Below are 23,808 nucleotides of genomic sequence, written 5' to 3'. Positions count from 1 at the left end.
CCACCAGCTGGGTAGCCTACAATTTAACTCAATTAACTCGGAGATAGTGTCAGATGCCACAGGCTGTGAACTCAGTTTCACAAGACTGCCTCCCCTTCAGATGCCAATGGCGTGTCCAGGTTGTCACCTGCGCTTTTCACCGGCTGGCTATAAATTGGAAGTTCCCACGATGCCCTCCTGGGTTCTATTAATTTGCTGAAGCAGCTCACAGAACTCAGGAAACCAGTTTACTAACTAGATCGCTGGTTTAACTGCAGAAGTGTACGACTCAGGGACAGCCAGATGAAGAGATGCAGAGGGCAAAGTATGGGGAAGGAGCGCAGAGTTTCCACACCTGCTCTGGGCCTACCACCCCCCTAGCACCTTCCTGTGTTCACCAACACAGAAGCTCTCTGAACTCCCTCTTTTTGGGCTTTTATGGAGGCTTCATTATATAGGGGCGGTTGATTAAATCACCGGCTACTGGCTATCGAGTCCATCTCCAGCACCTCTCCCCTCCCAGGGAGGTCAGGGGGTGGGAATGAAAGTTCCAACCCTCTAATCACATGGTTGGTTCTCCTCGGAACCAGTACCCATCCTTAGGTGCTTTCTATGTCATCTCATTAACATAACAAAAGACACCTCGATGACTCTCCTTACTTAAGAAATTCTAAGGGTTTTAGGAGCTCTGTACCGGGAATGGGACCCCCAAACCCCAAGTATATTTCTTACGATAAATCACTCCCCCAGTGTGATGTGTAAATTACAGACCCCTGTGGGGAGATGTTTACAGACATGTGTCTATACAATGTGGCACAGATACACCTGCAGAAAGATTTGAGTTGGTGATACGAGTTGTCTGGAATGAAGGTGGGAATCTGGTTTCTTTAAATTTAGGAAGGGAGAGGTGAGCAGAAGGTGAGGAGAATGCATACAGAAACTAACTGGAATGTTCTGGAATTTTCTCTGTGTACTTGGAGGCATGAAGGCCCTTTCCTGTAAAGGGCCAGGTGGTAAGTATTTTCGACTTTGCAGGCCATATGGTGTCTTTGCCACAACTGCTCTGCTCTGCTGTTGAGGCTTGAAAGCCGCCAAAGACAATATGTAAATGAATGGGTATGACTTGGAGGCAATAAAACTTTATAGAAACAGGCCAGACAATATGTAAACGAGGGATGGGCTGGGTGCCAAAGAAACTTTATTTACAGAAACAGGCACTGATTTAACCTATGGGCTGTAGTCTGCCAATTCCTAGTATGTACAAAAAGAAATTAAACCTCAAATAAGAAAGATGCTAAAAACAAATGAAAACAATATGAAAAAGGCAGGAAAAAAGCAAAGAGCACCCAGGTGGATCCAAAAGTGATAATAAAATGAGTCACCTTTTTGCCAAAGTGGGGCGGATAACCATGTGTGCTCCCTGGCAGCACAAACCACCACAGCGGCCCTGGTTTGTTTCCTGTGGAGGAGCTGCTGACAGGAGAGCAGTAGAACCATAGCTAACACCTGGCGTTAGGTTCAGAAAGTCACCCCAGGAGGATGGGGTGAAGGGGTGACAAAATTCCAGTGCAGAAGAACCAACACAAACTATCAGAAAACTACTGGAAGCACTTTCATTACATTCGTCCACAAGAAAACCTGCAGGGAGCATGTGACTTCTCAGCCGGGGTGGGGAGGGGGGCGGAGTCCTCAAATCGGCATCAAAGAGCAGCTCTCAAAATAACATTTTAAGATGTCACTTAGTTCCTGGAAGACCAAACGTGGATGGAAAAGCCAACCTTGCACCCAAGCGTGCTTCATTGGTGATGGATGTTGCGGGTTATGGGTGTGCAGGGCGCATTCTCTTGGCTGTGGCTGGCTGGGGGTGTGGGGATGTGGAGTGGAGAGCGGGTAGGAAAGACCAACACTGGCCACCTCTTGCAGAGAGTGAATGAGAACCCCAGCTGGACTGCTCCCTGTACCCCCAGCCACCCCGAGATGCAACAGACAGCACTGAATACAGGTGGGTTGAGGTATAACACAGCAAGATGTTACCCCCTAAAATATGAAACTATTTAGGCGCAGAACATCTGTTAAACTGAAATCGGTCTTTGCATGCAGTCGGCCTGAAACTTATTCTCAGTTGGCCTGATTCTTCCCCTCTGGGGAGACTTGGTGATGTCTGGGGACATTTCTGGTTGTTCCAGCTGGGGAGGGAGGAGGCACCTGGTGGGTGGAGGCCAGGGCTGCTACTCAATACCCTACAGTACACAGGACGTCCCACCCCAGAGAAGGATCCATCGATGCCCAGACGTCGGTGACGAGGAAGCACGGCCTTTGTCCCTACGTGAGGCCCGAAGTCGACAAGTGGCCTTATTCACCCTCCAGTCTTCTGTGCAATTTGCCTGCTCCTGTCTTCCTCCTGCCCAGGGTTCCAGCTTCAGCTCCTACCCTTCCTTTGGGCTGCTCTGTCAACCCAAGGTCCCCCCAAACTACTTTCTCAAACATCTTGGGAGGCCACGCCAGGGACAGAAGCAGCCAGAGATTCTATTCCTGGCCACTGCAGCCTACCTCCCTCGTGGGCTCTCAGTAGCGTGGCTTCCACACCCCATGGCACCTTCTCCTCCCAATTCTTGAACCATCGTATCTCCCTATACTGTCCATTCTACCTGGATCCCACCCTGGGCTCTCGTTTTCCCTCTCTTAACGATGGGTGACCCTGATATTCATATTGCCAACCTTCTAGTCAGCTGCCCAGCCTCCAGGATGGCCCAGGCCAGCCTGAGCCTTGACCAGGGGGTGAGGAACAACTTCTGAGAGCTCTACAAAGCAGATTGGTGGTTGCCAGGGGCTGGTGGGAGGGGAAACGGGGAGTGGCTGCTAATGGGGTTTCCTTCTAGGGGTGATGAAAATGTTCTGGAACTAGATAGAAGTGCGGATTGCACAACATAGTGAATACGCTAAAAAACACTGTTGACTTGAAATGGGTGGATTATATCTCAGAAAAGCTCTTAAACAGAAACTCTAATTGCAGAGGCACACTCCTCCTTCTGGAACCTTCTATCTGCCATCCTAGCTGAGTGACTTTGCCTGGGTGACCCTAACACCGGGCAGTGGCTGGCCAATCGGTGCCCTGTGGGAGGGAAGGATGTGGCCTAGGCAGGTGTCCCTGAGGGCACAGGTCAAGGTTAGATGACAACGTGTAGTTCTGGGTGACCTGCCTGGGCGGGTGGCCTGGTGCTGATGGAGGGTAGTGGAAACAGACCCAGAGGCCCAGCTCGTGGAGGGGACCAGGGGAAGTCTGGGGTCATGGGAGACTGGGTTTGTGGAGCCATCAGGGGGAAGGTGCTTAGGACTGAGGTTGGCACAGATCCCAGTACCTTGGGGCTCCCAGAGGCAGCAGCAAGTTCTGTGTCTCGCTGTCCCAGGTCACTGGCCTCCTGTGGGTGTGTCAGGTGGCTTGGGGCATCACTGTCTCTCAGCCTCCACTCTCTGTGGGCCAGGGCATGGAGGCTACATGAAGGCCCCAAACCCTAGCATACAGCAGCCTCTGGCCACTTGGGAAAATTACCCAGTTAGCAAGGATCCTCGTTTCATTTCTGCTTTCGAAATTAAAATCCTATGTGCATCTGTGAACGCTGGTGGCATTTGTTCCAGTTCAGGAAAGACAAACAGAACCTGGGCCTTACGCCCCTCCATCCTCAGCCTCAATGCTGAGGTCTGGGCCCTGGGCTGCTGTATCTGGAGTGGCAAGGTTCTCTGAGGGCACTCGAGAAGGGACCCCAGCATGCAGGAAGGAGGACCCCAGACCACACGCCACCCTGGTGAGCCTGCCATGTGCACCTTCAGTTTTTCTGAGCTCAGGCAACTGTCCCACACGCACATTGCGTTTTGGGAGGGAGGGGGTTCAGAGGGCAGGCTGCAGCACAGCCAAGTGACATCGTGTGAAACTGACAGCAGCAGTTAACTGCGGCAGGCGACGGATCAGCTGATTGGAACCGTGCCCCCTTCCTGTTTTCTGGTCAGAATTGCACAGCAAGGCTGCAACCTGCGTCCGGGGGTGGGGGTGGGGGTGGGGGCACCCAGCGACACCCAAACCTCAAAACAACTCAACTTCTCCTTTCTGGGAGCTGAGAAAAAGTCCCAGACACCACCAGTGGTGCCGGTCTTTGGCTGAGGTGAGAGAGGAAATCTTTCACAAAGACGCAGGGAGGTATCGTGAACTTAGGCTCGTACTCCAGCCGGCTTCCAGCCGTGGTCAGGACATAGCTGCCTGTGGGGTGGCCTGGGGAGCCCAGGCTGGAGTGGGTTGACATATCCTCCCTTCCCCCCAAATATATCCAAGTCTCAATCCACGGAACCTGTGAATGGGACCAGATTTGGACACAGGGTCTGTGCAGATGCAATTAGGGTAAGAATCACGAGGTGAAATCATCCTGGATTGAGGGTGAGGCCTACATCCAATGACAATGTCCTCATGAGAGAAAGGAGATTAGAGACAGACAGAGACAAGGCCATGTGGGGACGGAGCCACAAGCCACGCAATGCCAAAAGGTTACTGGCAGCCCCCAGGAGCCAGGAGAGAGGCGTGGGACCCATGCTTCCTCACAGCCTCCTAAAGGAGCCAACACTGCCCACAACTAAAATTTCGGACTTCTGGTCCCCTGAACTGTGAGAGAATAAATTCCTGTTGTTTTAAGCTTCTCCGTTTGTAGTGTTTTGTGCCGGCAGCCTCAGGACACTGGTACACCCGTGAGCCTCCCTGCGGCTGTTTTCCCATTCCTTTTTTTCTTTTTAAAAATTTATTGGGGTGACAATTGTTAGTAAAGTTACATAGATTTCAGGTGTACAATTCTGTATTACACCATCTATAAATCCCATTGTGTGTTCACCACCAGAGTCAGTTCTCCTTCCATCACCATATATTTGTTTTCTCCTTTTTAAAACGAGCAGAGCTGTTGTGAGGACTCAGAGATGACATGACAGATGGAAACTGGCACCTGCACCCTGACACCCAAATGGGCCCAGAGGCTGAGAATGAGTGACTTCTGTTATGAGAAAGTGCCTCTTGGTTTAGCTGCGAATGGCTGGGACTTACCGACGGACAGTGTGTCAACAGTCAGCCTCTGAAAGAAATGGGGACTGGGTCTCGTGGGATCACAAGCTGTGACTCCAAGAAAGCTGTTCTCACCTGGAGGGAGATTCTGCCCCCAGGGTACACTTGATGTCTGGGGACATTTTTGGTTGTCATAACTGGGAGGAGGAGGTGCTATTGGCACCTAGTGGGTGGAGGCCAGGGCAGCTGCTGAACACCCTGCAGTGCCCAGGACGGTCCTACCTCAGAGACGAGATTCCAGATGCCAGCGGTGCCTCAACTGGGAAGCCCAGCTCTACATGAAAACAATCTTCTCACTTTCCAAAAGGTTGCCCCAGGAAGCTTGTATATGGCTGTGACGTGGATTTGCTGAAGCCGGTTTTGGAAGCTGGCGTGGGCACCGCCTTCCAGCAGATCCTAACCATCGGGGTAATTTGGCCCTGCCGACTCTCACCAAGGCTCGAGGGAGGCAGCCAGGCGAGGTCAGAGGCTTCTGACTCACAGGGAGCAGACGCCTGCCATGGAGGGTGACTAACGGCTCTCAGAGAATGTGCCAGCATCCCTCAGGGGTAACTGCAGGGGAGGAACCAGGAGGCCTTCAGGACGTGGGCGTCCAGGAGGATGGCTGAGCTGGGGTGGCCCTCAGGGAAGAAGGCAGCAGACGCCACCAGCTGTCACTCTATGGGGCTGCTTATTGTGGGCTGACTTGTGTCCCCCAAAAGACATGTCCAGAACCCCCAGAACCCGTGAACATGGCCTAATTTGGAAATGAGGTCATTGCTGACATAATTAGTCAGGATGACGTCATCCTGGATTAGGATGGGCCCTAAGTCCAATGACTGGTGTCTTGATAAGAAGAGAAGACCACGTGACAACAGAGGCAGAGATTGGGGTGCTGAGGCCACAAACCAAGGAACACCTGGAGGCCCCAGAAGCTGGAGCAGACAAGGAAGGGTCCTCCCCTAGAGCCTCCCGCGGGAGCGTGGCCCTTCCTTCCAACACCTGTCCTTCAGAGCTGCGAGAAAGTACACTTGGTCCTCTGGATCCATGGGAGTTGCCGCTGGGATTCAACCAAATGAGGATCAAAAATACCAGGGAAAAGAAAATCCCAGACAGTTCCAAAGAGCAAACCTTGAATTTGCCACATCCCTGGGAATGAAGTGCCGTGTAGGCACCCCCAGCGGTAGCCTATGAGCAAACACAGGTTATCTGCAATTACTATACCAATTATACAAGGGGCTTGACTATTTGGGAATTGGGGTGCCCGAGGGGGTCCTGGAACCAATCCCCCATGGAGACCGCGGAACACCTGTAAGCTCCTGGTGTTTGAAGCCCCGCAGTCTGTGGTACTTGATTATGGCAGTCACGGCACTTCATCCGGGTATCCTGGGTGGTCCCCAGCTAGGACAGGAAACGACGCCACGGTGCCAACCCTGCCTCTTTGCTGTCTCCCTGAGACCTGGGGCTCAGCATCCTCATCGAGCACGGCCTGGACCACCCACCTGCCTGCTGGCTCTGTGAGGGGTGAATGGCCACTAGCTAAACACTGGGTCTGCCCTCTCATTCATGTTCTTAATTTCTAATGTCATTGACAACCTGCACCATTTTACCTGGGACTGCAGTGCCACACACCCATGCAATGGCCTAGAGCACCTGTTGTGGCCCACGGCCCAGAGTGGGGACACCAGTGGCTTCACAGCTGTGATGAGGCCAATCAAACCTGGGATACCCTTCTTGGCTCCTACATCCCATAGGGCCCTTTCCACGGCTCACAAGGCCATGAATGATTTGCCTGTCACCTCTCTGTCCCCACCATCTCCCACTCTGCCCCTTGTTCACTCCACTCTAGCCTCTTCCTGTGCCCTCCAGGGCCTCTGCCTTTCTTCCCACACACCACGCGTGGTCTAGCCTCCTGGCCTTTGCACTGGCTGTGCCCTCCTTCCATGGTGACAGCTCTGTAGAGGCAGGCCTATGTCCTCTTTGACCACCACAGAGCCCAGTGCCAACAACGGCGCCTGGCACACGGCAGACTTGTGTGAGGAATAGTTGCAGAATGAACAGATGATTGGAATAGAGGAGGGAATGCACACACGGTACACAGCATTATAGAGAAAAATGTCCATCTACGGCTCGGTTACTTAGTAGTTTTTAAAACATTTGCACAAGGGCCGGCCCGGTGGCTCAGGCGGTTGGAGCTCCGTGCTCCTATTCCAAAGGCTGCCGGTTCGATTCCCACATGGGCCAGTGGGCTCTCAACCACAAGGTTGCCAGTTTGACTCCCGCAAGGGATGGTGGGCTGCGCCCCCTATAACTAGAAAACGGCAACTGGACCTGGAGCTGAGCTGCGCCCTCCACAACTAAGACTGAAAAGACAACAACTTGAAGCTGAATGGCACCCTCCACAACTAAGATTGAAAGGACAACAACTTGACTTGGAAAAAAGACCTGGAAGTACACACTGTTCCCCAATAAAGTCCTGTTCCCTTCCCCAATTAAAGAACAAAACAAAAACACAAAACATTTGCACAAGAAATGACAATCTATGTAGGAGAAGATAGAAATCGGCTCCCGGTGTTGACCCAGGGACAGGCTGTGCAGCCCCAGTGGATGTCTTGCTGATGATCTCAGCGATCATCAGGGAGGAAGAGGAACTGAAATGTATTCATTCAGCAGGCGCAGCCTAGATGTGATTTCAGTGAATTTGCACAGCAGCCCTCCGAGGTGGCTGCAGGAGGCCCTCAGCTTGGGGGCATTGGCAGAAGCTGGAAGTCAAGGCGGGCACGATCCCCATATCCCTAACTCTGTGGCGGGGGTGGTCTGGGGTCCTGTAGATGGACAGACTGTGGCACCTCCAGATAAGGGGTGTTAACTCGGCAAATGAGGTCTGAAGCCACAAAAAGACATGGAGGAATCTTACATGTATATCGCTGAGTGCAAGAAATCAGTCTGAAAAGGCTACGGACTGTATGATTCCACCTGTGATATTCTGATATATGGAGACAGTGAAAAGATCAGTAATTGCCAGGATTTGGAGGCGGGAGGGATGAACAGGCGGGGCACAGGGGGTTTTGGGGGGCAAGGGAACTACTCTGTATGATACTGCAACGGTGCCTATATACCACTCTACATTTGTCCAAACCCACAGAATGTACAACACAGAGTGAACCCAAACGTAAACGGTAGACTTTAGTTAAAATAATGTGTCAACCCTGGCTCTTCAATTCCAACCAATGTAACACACTAACGATAGGGGAAAGCATGCATTGGTCAGGGGGATATATGGGAACTCTTACTATCAGCTCAGTATTTCTATAAACCTAAAACTGCTCTAAGACATGTAATACTTTCTATTGTTACAGTTAATAAAATTAACTACTTACGACTATTAAAATTACTTACGTATCATTATTTAATTATTGTAAAATCTTATTTAAAAAGGAAAGAAAGCGGAGTCCTAGATGCCAAACCCAAGGCGTGACCTCTGGGCCCACACGTTGCCTCAGCCCTCACCAGGTGACAACAGTTACGCTATGTTCTGAGACGTGGATGCCTCTTGTCTTAAGACACCGAGAGTGAGGGACACTCGGGTCACTTCTGCTGCTCTTGCATCCAGAGGCTCACCCACAGCGACACATCAATGGCTTCCACAGGGTTTGGCCAACAGGAATGCTGGCCAGAGGGCCGAGGGTGTTTCCTCCCTGACTGATTCTACGGCACTGCCAGGTGGCCCCTTCCCCTTGCCTCAATGTCCCCCAGGCCCTAGGCCTGTACTAGGCTTTGCAGGCTTCCTTTCACACTGCAGCCCCACCAGCAATGCCCCATCACGAACTGCTCCGTTTGGACAAGCCATCCTTTTCTTTCTGGAACCTACATTATATTAAGAGTCTATTAATCAACAGTCCATTCATCAGGGCTTTTTGTTTTCCATATTCTGAGGCTTTGACGTCTCAGGCCCGGCGGACCCTGGAGGGGCTGCCCTTCCCAGGATCAGCCAATTCCTAAAGAGGGCAAAGGACCTGCCTGTGAGAGCATCTTCCGTCTGCAAACCAGCCTGTTCAGAACCCACACTGCCACCACCTCCTCTAACAAACTCTCACACGTAGGACCCTGTCCACATGCCGATACCTCAGGACCAGGTTCCAGATAACCAGGTACCCGGCGCCCCAGAGCCCTGAAATGATGCAAACCCTCCAGTCTGAAACCTGCTCCCCCTGCCTCATCCATTTCTTCCCGTGAAAACCACAACGGGGACTCCTGCCCACGGTTTCCCCGCACTTCCGGTACCTCCCACTGTGGCCCTGTGCCACATGCTGAGCCTTCTATCTCAAGGGAACTGTGAGTGTGACAAACTATCTTCTCCATGGCGGAGGTGATAATAAAACCCACATGTGAAGGCAGAGGGCCCCTCCTGCCAACAGCGCTGCTCACCTCCAGCACGGGGCCGGCACCCAGGATGGTCCTCTCAACGCCACTGGCATAGCCCTTCTGGCTCAGAGCAGTGAGACAGTGGATCAGGAAGTTGGTGGTCTGTGTCTTGCCCGAGCCGCTCTCGCCCGATATCACGATGCACTGGTTGATGCGTTTCCGGAGCATGGCGTAGTAGGCCACGTCGGCCAGCGCGAACACGTGCGGCTCCAGCTTGCCCAGCTGCTGGTTCTCGTACAGCTTCACGTACTTGGGGTTATAGATGGGGAGGAACTTGAAGGGATTGACGGCCACGAGGATGCTGCCTGCATACGTGTAGATCTTCTGCTGCAGGAAGCGGTGCTTGAGGTTCTTCAGGAGGTTGGCCTCGGTCAGCTCGGGGAGGTTGCACAGGTCGTCAAAGTCTGCTTGCTGCCGGGGCAGGAGGCCACGCTCCACCAGGCGCCGGGTGGCCGTGGCCTGGGCCACCAGCTGCATGTGCACGTACTTGATGGCCCCGTCTGCGTCACGCTCCTGCAGCAGAAAGTAGTAACCATCCTCCTGCGGGTGCTCGTCCTGCGCCCGGCGTGGCCACAGCAGCACACGGTGCACGGGCGAGTCGTTGGCGTCCAGCACCCACTCCTCCCCACCTGTCTCCTTGACCTCCACCAGCACATAGCGCTTGGTGCCGTCCAGCTGCAGGCTGGCGATGGCATCCTGGATGACGTCGGACGTGGTGCTGTCCTTGGTGGCCGTCACACGGCACGAGGCCTGGCTCTCGCTGGTGGCCAGCTGCGGGTAGATGTGCAGGTGGTAGGCCGCTTGCCTCCGGCAGCCAGAGCTGCCCACCTCGTTCACACTCATCCTGCCGGCCGCCTAGCCTCAGCATGCCTCCCGGGCTTGGGGCGCACGTCCTGGAGCTGGAAGGGAGGGGGTGGCATGGTCAGAGTAGCAGGGGGTGGTGGTAGGGGTGTCTGATGCCCACCTAGGACAGACAGCCTCAGACCTGAAGCTTGAATCCCCTGCCCCAACAGGGCTCTTCCGAAAAGCCAAAGGGTGGGAAGAGCTTCCGCCTGTCCTTAAACATGACCTCTGACCCAAGGATTGTGGCTCTTGCAGAGTCACAGGAACCAGATTCCACCCCCCAAGGGCAAACCTTTCCCATGGAGTTTGCTCAGTCCCAGCCCCCATTCTTCCCCACCCAGGGTCAGCCTCTCAACCTACAAGTCCAATAGCCACAGCCATGTCTCACCTAAGCCTTGCCCGGCCCATATCCTTCCTCGCCTCTCCTAGGACAGATAAAACCTCCCCTGGCAGCTCCCGAAGCAGATGAAGACAGCCTCACACGCCTCGGTTATGTCCCCACAATACACCAGGGGCAGTGAGACGTGTGAGGGGCTAAACAAGAATGGACCTGCCCTGAAATCCAGGGACCCCGAAACAATGTCCCCAAAACTCCAATGAGTAGAATGAAGTCCGGTAGAGCTCCTCAAAGTTCGCTCAAGAGAACTGCTCAGAGTGCATGTGCTTCTAGAACCCACTACGCCCGTCTTCTGTGGATAAGAACATCAGATGCCCAGCCAGTCCTCCCCAAACTGCCAAGATCATGAGATACAAAGAAAGACCGAGGAGCCATCCCAGACCAGAGGAGACGTGATGACTAAATGCGATGGGGCCCCCTGGATGGGGTCCTTGACAAGGGAGAGGACGTGAGGAGAAGAATTGGTGACATCTGGATAACGTCAGGAGGTTGATTAATAGCAGCGCAGCGACGTCAATTTCTTAGTGGTACAAATGCGTTAAATATAAGATGATCACGATAAGGGAAGGTGGGTGAGGAGTACAGGGAACTCTCTACACTGTTTTTGCAACTTTTCTGTAAATCTAAAATGACTCCAACAGAAAAAGTTTGGTTTTAAAAAATGCATTTGCTTCTGAAGATGTAGGAAAAAGAGAAAATGCAGCTGATGCTGGCGACAGCCAATTTTGTGTCTTGGAGTAAGAGGCTTAAATGCATGTGGGTCACGTGCGGGCTCACTGTGTGCCACCCAAGCATGGCTGAGGATACAAAGATGATTAGACCTTGGCTCAAAGCCCAGAGAGAGAAACTGATACGCAAACCAATGTGAAAGCGTACAAAGCACAGAGACCCATGGGCAAGAACGCACTCTCATATGAACACACCCACACCTGTGCACACATGCAAACACACATGCAAACATGGACACACGTGCGTGCAGTTTCATACACACACACCCACGCTCCCGCGCACACACAGAACACACCTGCATGCGCACAGGAACATGCATGAAAAGCACATGCACGCGAACATGCACGTGTGTACCACATGCAAGCACATAAAGGACACACGCATGGTTTCCTATGGATACACCCACACTCATGCATGCACACACAGAACACACCTGCATGCGCACAGGCACATGCATGAAAAGCACATGCACGCAAACATGCACGTGTGTACCACATGCAAGCACATAAAGGACACACACATGGTTTCCTATGGATACACCCACACTCATGCATGCACACACAGAACACACCAACACGGGCACACGTGCAGAGCTAGCGCTTCAGGCAGAGCTGGCCCTGTGACTCGCAGCCGTATGGAGACACGGCTGATGTGCACCACAACTTCCAGAGGCGTGATCCAGCGCACGGGCGGGGGGCTTCGAACTGTCTCACGCCCCAGCTGCCTAGACACAGGCGGCGGAGGCCACATGGATGTCCCTGCTTTCTCCCCCGGACATTGACCTAAGCAAGAGGCCACCAGAGCCCAGTCACCCTGCTCCTGTGGCCTCTGCCACCGGCCCTGATGAGGGTCTGGCTGAAGCCTGGACAGCTTGAGGGCCTTGCAGCCAGTTGCTCTCTGAATCACCTCACGTTCTCCAGGGAAAGCTGATCATCAGGAGCTCTCAGAAGCCCACTGTGAACAGAGGTGTGCAGGGGACATTTGCAGCTCTCGGCCCCTTGGTGGGGGAAGCAGGAGACCCTGGGTTCAGAGAAGTGGGGGGGCAGGGGAGGGCCAATTACAGGACCAGCTGATGCACACTCCATCCCAGATGAGGAGGAAGTAGATAAGACTTGCTCAAGGACGCTGCTGAAGGCCAACACTGCAGGGAGGAGGACGGCCAGAGAGGAGGGGCGGGGCCAAACCCAGCTGGGGCCCCTGGGAGGAGTCCCTGCAGCGTCCACCTGACTTCACTATTGCAGCTGACCCTCCAGCTGTTGGAACACACTCAGGCCCACCACGTCTGATTCCTGGGAAATTCCTCTGCTGGACCTGGCCGTGCGAGCCTCCCTGCCCAGCCTGGCCTCACCTGGCCCTTGTCCCCAGGGACCCACACTCTCTTTCCAGAGCAAACGCCTTTACTCCCTTCCCTGGTTGTTTGCCAGGGAGGACCCTTCTGTGGAACAGCTCATGTACCTTAAAACCAGAGACACTAATAAATCCTTCTCCATCACTGCGTAGAGCCCGGTCACCTCTTCACTTCCACATAGCCTGGAGCCAGCCCCTCTCACTCCCACTTGGCCCTTGGTCCACCATTTCTCCACCATGCCATGTAAACCACTATTCCCTTCCCCCAAAAGATGCCACCAAGCTCCTGCTAGTCACACCCGCTGCCCAACAGCCTGTCTCGGTACTGCTCACTTGCTCTGCAGCCCTGGGGACAGTGGCGTCACCAGTGGGACCCCTCCTGCCCAGACCCCCAGGCTCTATTCCTGGGGCATCCACTGTATGGCACCCCCTCAGGGGCTGTGTTCATGCCCAAAGGCACCTGCCCCACCTCCAGCCCCCCTTGGCTTTGAACGCCCAAAAGGCTCGTTCCCTGCCCCTCCCACTGACCACATCCTGTCTGCTGTCACCATGTCCCCAGAACTGCTCTCTCTTCTCACCAGCCAGTCAGGAGGGCCTCCCATTGGTCTAGATGTGGGTGTCCCAGTGCAAAGCCCCTTGGGGCCCCCCAGGGTCAGCCCTCAGAGCCCCTGGTCATCAGGCCCAATACAGCGTGACCACCCCTCGGTCCCCACACTGGTGACTGGCATACTGTGGCCACTCCCCACGCCCAGGTTAATAGGCTAGACCTTGCAGGGCCTCTCCAGTCCAACCAGGGAGAAGCTGCCCAGAGCCCGACCCACAGGAGGACGTCCAGTTCCCCAGCTGGGCTGCGTCCCCAGTGGGCTGGCCAGCCACCCACCTACCCCAGACCCTGCCCTCCCCTTCTCACAGCCGCATCGCAGATGGGGGTCGGCCGCACCCTGCTGCCTCCTTCTTGTCCTGGGGATGAAATGCCCCTCAAACCCCTCTACTGGATCACAGGCAGCTCTGCTCCCAGTACAAAATCTCAGGGTGCACCCTCTTAGGCCCAGTGTCCCCTCATTCCATATTCCATAGGTGGCACCATTTTATCTACAACACTCGGCTAATCAGACTCTTCACTGGGTACAAAAGAACGTCCTGTCACTTAACGTTTCTTTAACTGTCAGGCTGGATTTTTTTTTGATAATTATGTCTATCAAGTAGCTATCTTTCTGCTTCCGTAAGTTGTTCATGTCTGTTGCTCATGTGTTCCCATGGAAGCCCAACGATTTTTTAACTTATTGTTTTGAAGGAGCTCTTTGCATAGGAAGGCTATCGACTCTTTGCCATGTTTGATGAAACTAATTTGTATCAATTTTCTTTTGCATATGGTGTTTTTTGAGACAAATATTACAACTTCCAGGCAGTCAGATCTATGGGTCATTTCTTTTATGATATATATTGCCCAGCCCATTCCTCTCCTAGATCTGATTAACATGGGGCCACATCTTCCCTTCCCAGATTGATTCTTTATATTAAGCCTTTATCCATCTGAAAATTATTTTGGAGACTGTATGTATTCCCTAGGGCCACTGCAATAAAGTACTACAAACCAGATGGCTTAAAACAACAGAAATTTGTCTCACAGTCCTGGAAAAGTCCAAAATCACGGTGTCAGCAGGGCTGGCTCCTTCGGAAGGCTTTGAGGGAGGAATCCGTCCCAGGCTTCTCTCCCGGTTTCTGGTAGCTGCTGGCAAGCCTTGGCCTTCCTTGGCTTATAAATGCTTCCCTCTCATCTATTGTCACATGGTGCCCTTCTCTGTCTGTGTCCTTGCCTCTTCCTATAAAGACTCCCATTACTGGATTCAGAATGAGTTTGTCTTGGGATCCTTTAAATAATTACATTGCAAAGACCTTATTTCCAATCAAGGTCACATTCTGAGGTTCTAGGTGTACATGAATTTGGGGGGCACTAGTCAACCCACTCAAGTGTGGGAGGTGAAATGGGGATTCATTCAGGTGCTCCTCTCCAAAGAGCGGAGCAATTGTATAAATGCCTTTTATTAAAGAATCCTTCTCTCCCCTAACTAGAAAGCCATATTTGTTTGTTGAATATTGTAGATGAAATTATTTGACACATGCGGGTCGGCCTCTGGGCTGCCATGATGTTGACGATCATAGCTCCAGAGCTGTGATAATTCACTGATAATTGGTAATTCATTGATAATGCATCGTTCTTAAACGACGACGTCTCCCTTGGTGGGGCTCAGCCGTTTTCTCTGGCTTCTAAGCACACCTTCCTCATTGAGTCTTAACAGAGCCTGAGACCTGCATGTTAGTCACGCTGTGGCTGAAGGTCCTTATCCCAAGTGGATGTGAAACCTATGCCTCGAGAATCCCCCAGCTGTGTCTAGAATGAAAGGAAGCAGGTCTGGGGCTGGGGAACCAGGGGCAGCAAGTCCTGGGGGTGAGTGGGGAAACACAGCTCAGTCAAGTGGCCATCGCAGGAGGCAGTCATGTGTCAGTGACAGCAGGTCCTGAAAAACCTGTGTGTCCGTCCTCCATCCAAATCGTTTTACCAAATGCCCATTCTGCCCTCCAAGTAATGTTCATGGAAATGCACACAATGGGAGCAGAAGCAAAACACCACCCCACACTGATGGGGTCTGTCTTCCCCAGGACTCAGGGGAGAACTATGTCCTCTTACCAAATGGAAATCAAGCTGGCAGGCTATAAAATTCCCGCAGAGAGAACCAAAAGGTGGAAGTGAAATGCCTGTCAGAGGATGAAGGATACACAAAATGTGGTCCACCCACACAGTGGAGTATTACTCAGCCATGGAAAACAATGAAGCACGGACACGCGCTGCAATATGGGTGAACCTTGAAAACACGCTGCGTGAAAGAGGCCAGACACAGAGGACCACGTAGTGTATGATTCCACTTATATGAAATGCCCAAAACAGGCAAATTCTTAGAGGCAGAAAGCAGATTGGTGGTTGTCAGGGAATGGGGGAGGGAGATGGGGAGTGACTGCTGATGGGGATGGCGTTTCCATTTGGGGTGATGGAAATGTCTTGGAATAGATAGAAGTGCTGGTTGTACAACATTGAGAATGCACTAAATGTTACTAATGATAAATCCCATGTGCATTTTACGACAATAAAAAGAATTTCCACTGAAAAACCTGAACTGTGAAAAATGAAGGCTTTGCAAATGCCACCCCGGTATACTTTCTGCACTCGGAGAAGACATGAAACTCAATTCAGGGCCTTTCTTTCACGAGAAAGAAGGTGCAGGGAGGAGGGGAAGGCAACCACAAATTCGGCCCCAGGGGTGAGTGAGTGGACAAATGTGAAGGAGCCACTCTCGAGGCCTGGCTGAGGCCTCGTGCACGAAAAAGCAAGGTTCTGCCTATTGGTTTGGCGAGCGATTGGGATTTTACTGGAAAATAAGGCAGATGGGGCCTCCAGAAAGCGTGGTGTAGCCGCTTCGTTTATATAAGGCCGTAATTTGCAGCCACATGTTTATCGGATGAAATCATTCTCAAGCTAAAAGGAGGAGGCTGGCATGACTATAGAATCATGCAGGAGGCACCACTTAGAACACAGTATGTTTCCATGTTCCCAGGCGCATGACCACTGGGCTTTTTAGGAAGAAATGGTCATGCGAAGTTATCTGGAAGATGGACGTGCTAAGAAACAGCTACAAAAGAAGTACGTTTCTTGGTTAAGATTGCTCAGAGCTGGAGGACAATTTAGGGTTTGGATTAGGGTGATATGGCTGTAAGCCATGGAACCCCTGGAGCCCCCAAATTGGAAGATGCGAGGAAGGGTCCCCCCTGGAGACTTTAGAGGGAGCTAGGGCCCTGCTCATGCCTTCATTTTGGATTTCTGGCCTCCAGAATGGTGAGAGAATGAATTTCTATTGTTCAAGCCCACAATTTGGAGTATCAGCTTACAGCAGCCTCCAACACGAATCCAGGTGCCTAGTACAGAGGGTACTGGATTCCTCAAGCACAGACACCCTCTCAGGACTGTTGCCTGAATGCATCCCTTTCTTTACTAAGATGTCCCCCCAGGCCTTCCAGTCTGGCCCAACTGGTCTGAGCCCTGGAAAAAGCCCCTCCCCCAGGCAGGCACTGGGGCAGTGGCCAGGCCACCTTCTCCATCAGGTTCCTGCCCCTCAAGACCCATCCTTTCCCCTGGGGTCTGTGGCTACATCCTTCAACATCTGTCCAGCAAATGTTTCTCCAATGCCCACCCTCAGCCAGGCCAGTGCCGGGCACAGGAGAGAGGGAGGATTTGGAGGTGTCTGGCCTGCAGAGAACTTGACAACCAACCAACCTATGAGCAAAGAGGCATTTCCCACAATGATGAGTCACACTAGGGGCAATTTTGTCCCACCCCAGGGGACACAAGGAGATGGCTGGAGATATTTTTGGTCATCACCACTGGAGGGGAGGTGCTACTGGCATCCGGTGGGTGGAGGCCAGGGACGCTGCTCAACACCCTCCAGTGCACAACGTGGCCCCCACTGCAGAGAATGACCCAGCCCCTGGTCAACGGTGCTTCAGTGGGGACAGAAACAGATCAGGGCAAGGCGGTCATTTTAAAACAGGAGGCAGAGAAGCGCTCAGAGTGGACAGTTGCTGAGGCCTGGACAAGTGAGAAGGGGCGGACAGCCCACGCTTGGTGATGGAAGCACAGGCGAGGGCGGTGAGTGCCAAGGGCAGGGGCAGCCTGAGAACAAGGGGACCAGTGTGGCGGGCAGAGGGAGGCTGGAGGGGGAGGGGCTGAGGTCAGGGAGGTCAGATCCCATCCAGTAGGGTCTGGGGAATGTGGGATGGTGTTTAAATTTTCATGCATGTCTAAGGGGAGCCTTGGCTGTTGGGGGAAGGGAACACCAGGACTTGAGTGCTTGAGTGACACCAGGAAGGGGTCGGCTAGACTGTGTGACAGGTGGGCTTTGGGGGTGGGGAGGGGGGACTGACAGTGGCTTGGGTTGGGCCCGTGGGACACAGGTGGGTTCTGGTTACAAGGGGAGGGCAGATCAGGGACTTTCAGGGGCCAGGCTTTGGGTCCTTCCTTGGTGGCTGGTGGGCTCGTAAAGACACAGAAGGCCACTGGGGCAGAGGGTCTGGATGGGCAGAGGAGACCTGTTTGGGATCCCCCTCTCCAAATCACGCAGTCTACCTATTGTCACGCCCAGATGGAAAGCCACCTTGAGAACCTCCTGCAGACAGAGCTACAGTGACAACACACAAAAGCCCTGCGTTAGACCGTGGCTCCGTAGTCCCTGGAGAACAAGGAAGACTCATTCTGCTTTTAAAGGCAGTTTGGATCCTTGAGAACTCCGGGTAGGGCTGGGGAAGGGCGGTGCTTCAGTGCCAGCCCAGTTGCTCAATGTGGGTCAGCCGCTCTGGTCCATGGAAACCCCCCCACACCCAAGACATGTCCCAGTGGAACCCCTCTCACAGGTCTCCAGGACACCTTGCTTGGGGAGCAGGTCCTGCCTCACTGGTTGCAATGTGGGATTTGGGCAACCATGGAGCAATTAGTCTCATGCCTGGAACTTGGAACTAAGTAGCTGTTCAATAAATACTGGCAGTTTCTAAGCTCTTGAGCAGATGAGCTATTACTACAAAGCACTGGTTGCCTCCCACCAAGAGCCCCCATTCCAGTTTCTTCAATAACCCATCCTTGGACTCTAGTTTTAGAACATTCCCACCATCTCAAAGAGACTGAATCCTTTAGCCATTGTGCTGTTGTCCTAACAAGACCCCTGTATCCATCCTTGTTTTCCATTCCTGTGGAACCTGCCTTTGCTGCCTGCCCCACCCCAGCAGTGTGGGGTCCTTTCTGCCCCAGAGTCACCCCCTCCCATCCACCCGTGGCCCCGAGCCTCATGGCCTTCACATGGGCAAGGCCTCCTGCTCCTGGTCATGAAGCCCAACCCCTGCTCGGTGTCTGCCACAAGGACCTGGTTTCACTTTCAGACCCAATGACATCTCCAGTCACCGAGGCGGGCCATGGTTGCCCTGTCAATACCTTTGGTCCCGGCCACCAATCGTCTCTCTTCCCAGCCTATCCACACATCGTGGCAGAGGCAAAGGATCAAGATGTCCTTGAAGGTTGGCCGTAGGCTTGGCAATACTGAGAATAGGGACCCCATCTGCCCCAATTATAAATCTCAGCCGGCCCCGCTGTAGGGACACAAGCGCATGCGTCTACAGCCTTTCACGCCTGGCTTTAAACATGCCCCTTGTAGAGTCCCACGGGATCTGCTCCTTCCTAAGCCAGGTCCTTGCCTGTCTGCAGTCACTCCAAGGGTAAGGACATGTGCAAGATCTGGAAAACTCCCCAACAGGGAGCTTCCCAAGTTAATGTGGCCGACCTGTCCACCTCCCCTAAAATGTTTACCTAAGTGAGATAAAACACATGAACTCACTCTATTGGTATGACTGTCCAAAGTCCCTTTACTAAATAAAAAATAAAATATTCGCCCTTTACCCAGTAGGGTTGGCCAAATTGTGTATGCCCACCCCTCCCGTTCATTCTGTTGAAGTCCTAACCCCCAGGACCTCAGAGACAGAGCCTTTCAAGAGGTAATTCAGTTAAAAGGAGGTTATGAGAGTGGGCCCTGACCCAACAGGTCTGGTGCCCTTACAAGAGGAAACCTGGACCTGGACCTGTGGAGGGAGGGCAGTGTGAAGACACAGAAAGAAGATGGTCGCCCACAAGCCAAAGAGAGAGGCCTCAGGAGAAAGTAACCCTGCTGACACCCTCATCGTGGACTTCTGGCCTCCATATCTGGGAGACAATCAATTTCTGCTACTTAAGCCGCCTGGTTTGCGGTACTTCGTGACAGCAGCCCCGGACACGCATGCACCCCGCAGGGACAGCACTGAAATGTCTGTGGCTGGGTTCCCCCTTGCACACATAGCATCGTGAAGCAGGGCAGAGCTGGGATATAAACGAATGAGTCAGACGAGGACAGCTTATTCATCACTCCGACTAACCCACAGGCCCAACACTTGAATCACTATTTTAATTATCATCGGGATCCGGCTCAGAAAAGTCTTGATGAGGAAATGAGTAGAACCCAAACTCATCGCTGCGTTTCTGAGACATGCTTAATCTCTGAGGCCCTTTCTGGGCCAAAAGGAAAACTGGAGAGGTGAAGTGACGGGGCTCTGCAGCGGCCGGCAGCAGGCTGGCTCTTCAGGGGCCCGGCAGTGCTCAGACAGAGCCCTTTGTTCTGCAACTCTCTCCGTCCAGGATGAGGGCAGAGAGAGGGGCCTGTCTTGCTCTGCGGGGAGGCCGAGCAGGGGCTGCCTGGCACAGTTGGTTGGGGACTTGGGGATGCACAAAGGGCTGGTGGGTGAGGAGTGGGGGAGGAGGGACAGTGCCTACAAGGGGTTGGAAGGCCCCAGAATGTGAGTTTCCTCCCATGGAATTAAAACAGCAATATCACAGTCATGGAAGAAGCCAAGAAGCATGCACAAGGTACAAAAGTTAGACAATCTGTCTAATTCTTTTTTTTTTTCCCGAGGATGGACTGGCATCTGGAGCCAAGAGGACAAACGGGGGAAGATAATGTGGCTTCAAGAGCCACGTTGATCCGGGGCCACCTCCAAAGTAGCTCTTGAGAAGAGAACTGAATACCTTTAATCTCAGAAGAAAAGCAACAATTTGTGCCAAGACAAGGACGATTCCTGCAGAAATTCAGGTCAGTGGTAAGACAAAGAAGAGAAAGACAAAGGCATGGCTGTCCGAGCGAGTGCAAATCACCCCACTCACCTCCTGTTTCTCCTCTACTGTCCATTCTCGGGACGCACTGTCCAACTCCCCCTCGGTCTATTTGCAGTGATGCCTCCTTTTTATCAGGACTCCAGATTAAGAACTGACCGGATGGCAGAATTCAACTGCTGGCCTTTTTTCCCCATGCCTGCTCTTGGCAGCAGCTCACGAGGAGCTCAACTTACACCAAAGACCCACTGAGGCAATGGTGGGCCAGGGGCAGGAGCCAGACTTTATACTACAGAGTGGAGGTTCTTGCTGGGGGCTACTCTGCCCCCAGCAGACACAAAACCACAACTGAAGATAGTTTTGGTTGTCGTGACTTGGGGGGTGGGTGCTATTGGAATCTGGTGGATGGAGCCAGGGGATGCTGCTCAGCATCCTATATACACAGGACCTTCCAACCCCCCCTGCAAAGAATGACCCAGTACCAAATGTCAATAGTGCTGCAGTTGAGTGACTCTGCTTTAAGATTTGGTCTTCACCCATTTCTGGGTGAATGATCCTTCGAGTTTCTAGAACACCCAGGGAGTCATCCCTGAAGTCATCCTTCTCTGAGCCTCAGTTTCCATATTGGGAAAAACAGAAACCAGGACCTCCTTGCTGCTGGTTGGCAGAATGAAAGAGTTGGGTATAAAAGCATCTAACAGAAAAGGTGCTCAATAAAGGACAGAGCCACGCAGGGATCTGCTGGTACAAATCCCTCTTCCCGGCGTGGCTGCACACCTCCATGTCCTTCAAGGCTTGGCTTGGGCCCAGCCACCTCTTCTGAGGAAAACTGCAGGAACTCACAAGTCCCAAAGCTGGCACTGGTCATCCTTCATTCTATTATTCCGATGGGGGGGTCACTAGAATGTCCCCCCTCCAGGGCACAAGGGCTTATCTCTGTCCCCTGGAACCAGCCCTCAGCACGATCAGTCTTGGCTTAAGGGAACGCTGAGTCCATCCCAGACACAGGACTTCAAGGAGACTCGGAGAGGGAAGGGGCAAGTTAACACGCCCCTGATGGGGACAGAAAATGGATCCTGCAGCCAAACAGAAAGGGGAGATTCCCATTTCCACTTGCTTCTCCAAGTCATAGGCCAGGACCTGGGGGAGAATCTCACCCAGGGATATCCCACCACAGGAAGCAGCCGGAGCTTTGGGAACAGGTACGATGTGCAAAGCACATTTGGCACCGTAACTTTCCATTTGGAACATGAAACAGCAGTAAAAAAAAAATCATTTTTGGATGTAAACTGTAGAATGGAAAGTTGAACCAAACTGGGATCAGTGCATCACGGAGGGGTTCACCAGTTGAGGGCTGCATAAAACCCAAGGGGGCTGTGTGCTGGAGATGCCAAGATTATCAAGAGGGGTTGGATTTCAAAGTTGAGAAATGCTGATTGAGGCTAACCCATCCATTTTACAGGTGAAGAAACAGACAAAGAGACTTGACAGAGGTCAGAATCCCCAACACAGGAGCCTCCATGAGAATCCACCTGGCCATGCTCCTGGTGCAGGGAGGAGAAAACAGCCAGGACCATGCAACCAGAAAATCCTGGTCCTGTTTATCAGGGGCTGTCCTGGCCAGGGCAAGCCCAAGCTCACTGTCTGCAGGAGGCATGACTTGCGGGCTCTGATTGGGTGTCCTGGAGCCACCTTCCATAAGGGCCAGAACATTCTAGAAGGGAAGGGTACGGTTACCTCTCTGTGGCCCTCTTTAAGTGATCCAGATTCACTTCCTGCATGAGCTATAAACCCAAGCTCTCAAGCCTTCTGGCAGATCCCAGACAAAGATCCCACAGCGGGGAAAGAAGAGAAATGAATGCTGATGAAATAGTCCAGTGCAAGGCCCTCACCAGAGCGGGACCCATCACACAGTGAAACAACTTTCCAGCTGCCCATGTCACCTCTCACTGCTCCTGGATGCCTTGAATTTGGAGACTCCAAGACCAGCACACACCTCAGCAAGGTAGGAGCGAGGATCCTCCAACTGTAAGGCCCAATGTCCCCACCAGCTCCCACCTCAGGCAATGAGTTCGGGAGAGGCTTTCCCTTTGAGACCCCTGACCTACAGGGCACCAGGGAGAGAAAGCAGACACAAGGGTTGCCTCTTGAGCTGAGCTCACAGCCGCCGGGGGAAAGGTTTCCTGTATGTCGTTTTACCCATTTAAGTCCAAGCGTGCAACTCTGAGGAGGTGGTGACAGCCTAGCACACAAGCACACGCATTCCCTCCCCTCTGAAACCCAGTTCCGCTCCCACCGAGGGCCCGCAGGCTGCTCGTTGCTACCTGGGACCCCCGGCTCCAGCCAGCCCAGTCTTAGCAGAGTGGTGTGATTTTCCATTTCGGAATCCCGGAATACCAACCCACAGGGTGCTGGGACTCGCCCAGGGTCACCCAGCGGTTGGGGATGCAACCGGGAAGATGAATCAAGAGGGGCCCCTCGAATCTCCACGGGCTGCACCCCAGCGTCTGAATGGGGCCACTATAGTTCCTTCCTTCCCGCGCCTCTTCCCCAGGCCCTCCCTGAACGGGCCCTCAGCTCTGGCCATGGCTTCTATCCCTTTCTACCCCCCATTTCTCCTAATTCGGCGGGCCACCATACCAGTGGGTTCAGAACCGCTCTCGCCGATGAACACCCACTGAGTGCCCGGCGCCGCCCTGCCTCAGGCACCATTCCTCCACCCCCTAAACCGTGGGCAGACACCCCCAGGCTGTCCTGCACCCCTGCCCTCGATTGCACCCTGGCTGTACCCCCCCCCACCGGTTGTGCCCCTCTCCCCTAGCCTGGGCCTCTCAGCCCCGCCTCCTTGCCTCTCGCCCTCCCAGCCCCGTTTCCTGCGACCCCCCAATTACCACTTAAGCCACGTCCTCTTCGGAGAAGCTGCTCAAAGCCACAAGACCTGCCCCCCCACCCCCCCGCAAACTCCTTCACCAGGCCCATCCCATCAACTTTCTCCGTCCCGCTTGCACGCCGTCTCATGCAACCCTCCGCGACCCCCAGGCTCCTTCCCGCCCCCTCGATCCCTGCCTTCGCGCCCCCCCCATTACCCCTCCGTCCCCTTACAAGGCAGCCCGCCGACGTGAGCTTCGAGATCGAGTCCCCCACCCGCGGTCGGCGGCACTTACCTGGGCCTCGGCCGCCACGCGCCGCCGGTCCCGGGCCGGGTCCCCGGCCACCCGCCCGCCCTCCCGCCCGCCGCTCTTCAGGCCGCTCCGCCCCGCCGCGCCCGCCGCTCCCCTGCGC

The 23,808-nt window shown here is 53.5% G+C and overlaps 1 protein-coding gene across 6 annotated transcripts in view; it reads right to left on the bottom strand.

Moving 5' to 3' along the window:
• Positions 1 to 23,743, bottom strand: part of MYO9B (myosin IXB) — a 79,227-nt gene extending 55,484 nt beyond the window's left edge. For all 6 annotated transcript variants that reach the window (XM_081077708.1, XM_081077707.1, XM_081077705.1 and 3 more), the window contains exons 1-2: positions 23,691 to 23,743; positions 9,482 to 10,377 (exon numbers count right to left, since the gene is read on the bottom strand). In XM_081077708.1, coding sequence (XP_080933834.1) covers positions 9,482 to 10,321 — 840 coding nt within the window. In that variant the 5' untranslated portion in view covers positions 10,322 to 10,377; positions 23,691 to 23,743. The remainder of the gene's footprint in view (positions 1 to 9,481; positions 10,378 to 23,690) is intronic.
• Between the last annotated feature and the right edge of the window lie 65 nt (positions 23,744 to 23,808).

This window comes from Rhinolophus hipposideros, assembly GCF_964194185.1.
Source record: "Rhinolophus hipposideros genome assembly, chromosome: 16".
In the NCBI taxonomy this organism is placed as follows: Eukaryota; Metazoa; Chordata; class Mammalia; order Chiroptera; family Rhinolophidae; genus Rhinolophus; species Rhinolophus hipposideros.
The sequence above is the reverse complement of the archived record's forward strand: the minus strand, read 5'-3'. Positions and strand labels throughout refer to the sequence as shown.